The sequence below is a fragment of the Gavialis gangeticus genome, unplaced genomic scaffold (assembly GCF_001723915.1).
Source record: "Gavialis gangeticus isolate Ggan-Ray unplaced genomic scaffold, GavGan_comp1, whole genome shotgun sequence".
Classification (NCBI taxonomy): Eukaryota; Metazoa; Chordata; order Crocodylia; family Gavialidae; genus Gavialis; species Gavialis gangeticus.
Window position 1 is genome coordinate 33,485,769 of NW_017729004.1, and position 7,294 is coordinate 33,493,062.

A 7,294-nucleotide genomic window follows, 5' to 3' on the forward strand; every position below is an offset into this window, starting at 1 on the left:
GGTTTGATTCTTTTTTTTTTTAATATGGAAGACTAAAATCCAAGGTAAACTGTAAATTGTGTAGTTGTAATAAATCACATGTGCCTGAGGCAGTGTTGTGAGTAATCCTCTTTTTTTTTAAGATCTATAAGAAGGGACTTTCTGAGAATTTGGAAAGGGCCCAGCAAATAGCACGTGATTTCATATATTAAAAATAAACTTTGATTCAGCAATCCATTTGATGTGCTATTTTTCTCCTGAAGCATTTCCCAGCTCTAGCATTTCTTCTGTTGTTTAACTGCTTAATGCTTCTCAATTTTATTTGTGTGTGGAAGAGATTATTTTTGTATTTAAATTTAATTTTTCTTCTTCAGCAATGAAACTGTCTAGCAGTATAGATGCTTCAGAACAGAAGAAGACCAAAACAAAGCTGAAGAAATTTCTCACACGGCGACCTACGTTACAAGCTGTCCGTGAAAAGGGCTACATTAAGGGTAAATTAACCTTATTTATGCAGAATGCTTTTTAACAAGCTAGGTTTTTAAAAATTTAGGTCTAGAGTAGTTCTAAAGGAAGACAGACTCATAGTTTACTGTGTAAGAACCAGTCATCTTTGTAGCAGACGGTAGATGTATGTTGGCTTATCAGTGTATTGATTGGTATATAATGGCTCTAGAAGTCACCAAACTCAGTTTAGATGGAGAATATAATCTTCAAATTATTATGGACAAGGATGAGATTCCAAGACCGTTTTGAGAACTGATGTACTTTTGGAAAGCAGAGTTTATTGGTAGGGACCTACTTTAATTGTAGTCTCATGGTTTTCATGGAAACCAAACTGTTTTTGCGGTAACTGCAAAAAATGGCATTTCCCATGATTTTGTTTGGAGTCACCTGAAAAAAAAAAGCATGGCAGTCACTACAGCCATAGAGCATGTGGTTTGAGAAAGCACTACTGAGCGGCTGAGCTGTTGACAAAGACTCAGTGAAGGTACCAGTCAGGAAATCAAAAAGGTCTTGGCACCATCTTTTAAGAAGCCATATGCAATGCTGCAGCAGTCCTGCAGCATGAACATGAGTGATTGACCTCTTGGCCAATCAGAGATGAGGGAAATGGCTGCAGAGCCCCTTGGCCAATCAGCAGTGCGGATGGTGGGTGGGGCTCACTGAAAAAAAGCACAAAATTGGCTCTGCGTGTCATGAGCTGCCCACAAAAAACACTTTGTCTTGCCATGATTTAGGTAAGTCCCTATTTATTGAGCTGCACTTTCAGCTGGAATGCAAAAACGAAAGTGAAGAAAATTGTTTTCTTGGGGTATGGAGTTTGAGCGCACATGTACATTTTCATCTCTCCATTTGGGCTTTTGCCCCATGGATGGTACCAGACAACCTTCTATTCAGAACAACCAAATTCCAAAATTAAACAACATGAATTTAAAGGAGATTTCATTAATGTCTTTATTCTTTGCCTTCCTCTTACTTTTACTGTCACTTAAATGTATTTTTTCCAAACAGTCTTGCATCAGACTTGTATAAGAATTGATAGATTGGTATGCAGTGGTTTCAATTTTTACACATTTATTTTAAAAAACCCTAAATTAAAAGTGTGCTGATGCAGATTTAAATACTTAAACCATTTGTTTACAAACACTGTTTACCTGATTCTAATTCTAGGTTTTAGGTTTTAATGTATCCAATGTACTAGAGATTGCTTTGAAGTTGAGTCCCCTTGAGTCAATAACTATGGAGATTGCCTGTGTTAGTAGATATGTACCAACTGAAACCATATTCCAACACTGACTTGCCAAGCTTCACATTTCAACTAATTTGGTTCAGTAGTATGAGCACCAACATATATACCATGTCTGTTTACGTGCCTAAATCCTAATTACAAAGTAAATTGAGATTTTTACTTGGTTTGGATGCAAGGAATTATCCGCAGACTGCCAATTTTATTCCATTCAAATACCTAGAATTAATTTCATAGATTTCATAGACATTAGGGCTGGAAGGGACCTTGGAAGATCGAGTCCAGCCTCCCACCCGAAGGGCAGGAAGTCAACTGGGGTCATAGGATCCCAGCAAGATAAGCATCCATTTTACTTTTGAAGGTGCTCAATGTTGGTGCTTGAACCACCTCCGATGGCAGGCTATTCCAGACCTTGGGGGCTCGGACAGTAAAGAAATTCTTCCTTATGTCCAGCCTGAAACGGTCTTGCAGGAGTTTATGACTGTTCGACCTCATCATCCCTTGGGGCACTCTGGTGAACAGATGTTCCCCCAGGTACTGGTGGTCACCCCGATAAACTTTATAGGTGGCCATCAGATCACCTCTGAGCCTGCGCTTTTCCAGGTTAAAGAACCCCATAGCTCTCAGCCTGTCATTGTAAGGCCCGTTTTCCTGACCTCTGATTATGCACGTGGCTCTTCTCTGGACTCTCTCAAGCTTCTCCACATCCTTTTTGAATTGTGGGGCCCAAAACTGGACGCAGTACTCCAGCTGCGGCCTCACCAAGGCCGAGTACAAGGGGAGAATGACATCCTGGGATTTGCTTGAGAAGCATCTATGGATGCAAGCCAGCGTTTTGGTCGCTTTACTAGCCACAGGCTCAATTTAATAGTTTAGTGTTTAAACCTCTGAGAGACTAGCAATAGTGTGATCACTGGGCCAAAGCATAAGTGTGTTAAACTGCTTGATTTACCAAAGCAGCTGATTAGAGTAGGGAAAAGGTTGAAAAAATGATAGGAAACAGTGTGCATTAATTAAGAATAACTGTATTTTAATATACTTTAATAGATAAAAATGTTAGTAAAATTAAAGAAAATGTTTTAAGATACAGTGGAAGAAAATGCAAATGTGCACTAAAAGATAAATGTTCTTAAATATAGTCTAGGGATTTCCTGTTAGGATTCACAGATGCAAAACGTACTACATTCCTGTCTGAAATACAAGTCTGAATTTAGGCAGGCACCAAAAGAATATTTGGTGCTGTATACCAGGGGTATGCAACCTATGGCCCATGGCCATGGGACTTTCAGGGGCCTATGGCTGCTAGATCTTTCCTCATGTCACCTTGACGAGAAGTGGCAGCACTAGGCAGGTCATAGCACCCCCCCACCTCTGACCTGAGGCTGGTACTTTTAGCTCAAAGATGGACAAGGTTACCAGCAACTGTTCTGTATGGTGGGGGAGGGTGCACAGAGAGGGGACCATTTTGTTCCAGAGAGAGCTTTCATTCAATCCTAGACAGAAGGAAAAGGTTTGCAGGGAGTCCCCTGAGAGGTGGTTCATTTATACTTGTAAATTTCCTTTTCTGTTTGCTTTTTCATGTATTTGTGAGCTTCGCAATAGAAACAAGTGATTTAGCAATTTGCTGACACTTTTGAAATGGAGAAATAAAGACCTGATGGACCTGAATTGGGAAGGTTTCCAAGTTGTGGGGCACCACTAAAGAAAGCAAAAGACATGAGGGGCAAAATGGTACAGGCCAACATCTTTGGCAAATGAAGGGGAAAGCAATGTAGAAATACCACACAATAGAGCAGGGGTGGGCAAAATGGCAGATCCAGCAGCTGGACTCCATTTCCCAGCAGCCCCTACCCGCATGCCTAGGCCAGTTTCCATGGAGGCCCCAGCAGCAGCCATGCTGTGATAGCACAAGGCTGGGATTGCTATCTGGGGCAGAGTTGCAATCTGCAGCCTGCACACCCCTTCCCAGGGCACGCAGGCTGCACATTACAGTTCTGCCCGGGCTCTGGACCACACTTGCACCACTGCAGGATCTCAGCTGGGCTCTGGAGCAGCTCTAAGCCCTGCCAGCAACCCTGGGGGGTAGCTTGGAGGGGGCTATAGCCACCCCAAAATTCCTCATAACCCCCCCATAGCCACCCCTCCCAGCAGCGCTGCCACTGCCTGCCCTGCACAGGTGGCAGCAGCTGAGCCCACCCCACTCCTGCCTGCAGCACAGCCCCCTCTTTATTCCCTACGAGGAAGAGGCTGGCACTGCTGCTGCCTCCCAGGGCTGCTGGGACTGGTTTCCATGGAAACCCCAGCAGTGCTATTACAGTGCAGCTGCTGCTGAGGTCTCCATGGAAACTGGCCCCAGCTACGCAGGGAGGGGCTGCTGGGAAATGGGAGTCCACTGCCAGCTGGATCTGGCCCGGAGGCCAGACTTTAACCGCCCCGCTACAGAGCATCAGTGGCAGATTATTCTGTCCTAACACAAAACGTGGCACAAGTGCAGACTCCAGCAAATTACTGAAAGATTTAAACTGACATGTCAAGATTCTTTGTTAAACATTAGCTTGCATCTCATTGTCCATATAGCTTTTCATTCGGTTTTGCAGTAAGAACCTCACTACATCCTTATTTTTGTTACTAGAAGGCTTTAAGAAGAAGGTTCAAAACCACTCGTTACATAACCTTGTATATAGTCATCCAAACCAGGTCCCAAGCCTGTACTGGCGTGTCTGTGCAGAGCCCAGTTTCGTGTCCCCAGGCAAACATCCATCCTTCTGCCCTGATCACACATATCACATGCTTAGAGTACTTAAGTCACTTACAGATGAACATGGGGTTAAATGGGCATATAAGGTGAAAGGTCATTTTCAGTAGCTCTTTTAAGTACTATTAAAACTAGTGTCAGAAACTTTTAATTCAGTGTCTGCTGAAACTCCTTCTCTGCCTAAAAATGTAGGCCAAGGATGACAGTAATTTTTTTTTTTTTGCACAAACCTGTGTGGTCACTCTCGTCAGGAGCACAGGATACAACAGGACATGCAGAAATCCTTTAAGTTCTTTTCTTAAAATGACAGCTGTATGGTACTTATTATAGTTTATCTAAGGGTATGAGAAGTGATTTCTGTAGGTCAGGCAGTTAGATGCTGGAATGCTGAGTGCTATAACAAAAGAGAAGTGGTAAATATCTCTTTCTATTTTTATCTATGTGTAAGTTTTATTCTAGTGTCACGATAGTGCCAAAACACAGATAAAAACTATATGCAATATTTTTACTGCAATTCCCAGATGTCTGTGAGGTAGAACTGTGAATTGGGGGTACGCTAATTTTTTTTTATTTCAGATTCCTTATGCGATCATCAGACAGACATGTTGGGCTGCATTTCAGAATTGGACTGCTCTTGTATTTGGGGATGGGTTTTCCATGGTTCAGCACCCAGCAGCTACTGCTGTTTTTAATGGTAGCTGTTGGATGCTTAGCAGTTTTCAAAGTCCTGCCTAGTGTAATTCTTAACCCTCTGGGTAACCATTTCCATCAGCTTTTACTCTGAGAGACTTTGCATGAAAGTAATTATATCGTTGAATCCCATTCCACTGTAAATTCATCTTTTTTTATTTGTTTACAGATCAGGTGTTTGGCTCAAACCTCACCAGCTTGTGTCATAGAGAAAACAGCACCGTGCCAAAGTTTGTGAAGCTGTGCATTGAGCATGTTGAGGAACATGGTAGGGTGAATATATTTGTCTTTTCTTGCCCACTGAGTTACCTAATTTTGAAAGGTTAAAGTTCTGTGGCTTTCACTTGATTCTTGTAAAGTCAATGGACTGCATACAGAGTTAGTAATTTCCTTTGGGGTGCAGATTGGAGATGGACAGAAAGGGGTCAGATCCCTATCGGAAAGTTGTAGTTGAGGCTTGGATCTTATTTGGGCATATATCAGGCAGTTCAGCAGCAGTGGGTATCCAGCAAGTAAGAGGAACTGGGAGCATCTCTTATCAATAAGGGATTTTGGACAGGAGGGGAGGAAGTGGGAAGTGGAGTGTCAGGACGTAACCAGGAAAACTGCTGTAGTAACAAAATGCCACTTTCTTAAAACAAGGCTATTTTTTTCTGTGAGTTCATTTCAAGGAAACCTTACTTACAGCATCTGTGCCTTTAGGTGACATCAGATTAGTTGAGGTCCTTCAACCCATTGCACTGACATAAGTTAAAAAATGGTTCACACAGCTGAAATGATCAACGTCTACAGTTTTTATAAATGTTGGAACATATTGAACGTGCTCTCCTGCACTCCTGTAGGCAGTAATAAAAGTACAGATCCTCTTATGCAAATATTAAAGGATGTCTAAATTGAAAACCACCCTTGCCATTCTAGGAAGTCTGCACAAGACCATAAAACGTTATAATATCATTTATTATATGTAAAAGTGTAGAAGACTGGGGTTCCAAACTTACTTTTATTTCCTCATCTATAGAATCATAGAAAATTTAGGGTTGGAAGAGACCTCAGGAGGCCATCTAGTTCAACCCCCTGCTCAGAGCAGGACTATCCCCAGCTAGATTATCTCAGCCAAGGACAGAATCCACAACCTCTCTGGGTAACTTGTTCCCTTGTTTTACTTCCCTCCTAGGGAGAAAATTCTTCCTGATATATAACCTAAACTTCCCTTGCTGCCACTTGAGACTATTGCTCCTTGTTCTGTCATCTGCCACCACTGAGAACAGTCTAGATCCATTCTCTTTCAAACTCCCTTTCAGGGAGTCAAAGGCTACTATTAAATCGTCTCTCAGCCTTCTCTGGACTAAGCCCCGCACACAGGAACCAGCTGCCTTTGCCACTCCCTGCTGTGTAGACCTGGGACTCTGTGGGGAAGCAGGGACTGGGGCTCCCCTCGACTTCCAGCGGAGTCCCAGAACCTGCATCAGAGAGCAGCGAAGGCAGCTGGCTCCAGCACGCAGGGCTTTCCCCAGTGCCATATGAGTGCCGGGAGCTCCACGTGCACTGTGCGGAGCCCCCGTGATAGAAGTGGCCTGACAGGGCTGCACTCATTGCCCCTGTGTGCAGTGCTGGCCGGAGCTGTGTGCTGCTTAGCACAGGCACAAGCACTCTGAGTGCCCCTGCGTGATGGTTTCACAGCTTCGTAAATTGTAAGGTTGGAAGGGACCTCGGAAGATCATAGAGTCCAGCCCCCTGCACCAAGCAGAAAAGGTAACTGCGGGTCAGGTGACCCCAGGTGGACATTGTGGGATACTAGATCAAAGGCCTTTTGGAAATCAGGGTATACAATGTCAATGTGCTCTCTTGTGTCCTGATGGCGAGTTACATGGTCATAGGAGGTGAGGTTGGTAAGGCAAGACCTGCCTGTGACAAAGCCATGCTAGCTGTCATTCAGAATCTTACTTTCTGTAAGCTTATCGCAGATAGACTCCTCGATGAACTTTTCTAGGATTTTCCCTAAGGTGGAAGTTAGGCTGTTTATATAGTTAACTGGGTCCTCCTTCCTGCCCTTCTTGTGAAATGGGCACAACATTGGCCCCCTTCCAGTCCTCAGGGACTTCTCCAGAGTGCCATGAGTT

At 43.5% G+C, this 7,294-nt stretch overlaps 1 protein-coding gene across 6 annotated transcripts in view; it reads left to right on the forward strand.

Moving 5' to 3' along the window:
• Positions 1 to 7,294, forward strand: part of ARHGAP12 (Rho GTPase activating protein 12) — a 183,643-nt gene that overhangs the window by 172,904 nt on the left and 3,445 nt on the right. For all 6 annotated transcript variants that reach the window (XM_019508204.1, XM_019508201.1, XM_019508205.1 and 3 more), the window contains 2 exons: positions 354 to 473; positions 5,344 to 5,442. In XM_019508204.1, coding sequence (XP_019363749.1) covers positions 354 to 473; positions 5,344 to 5,442 — 219 coding nt within the window. The remainder of the gene's footprint in view (positions 1 to 353; positions 474 to 5,343; positions 5,443 to 7,294) is intronic.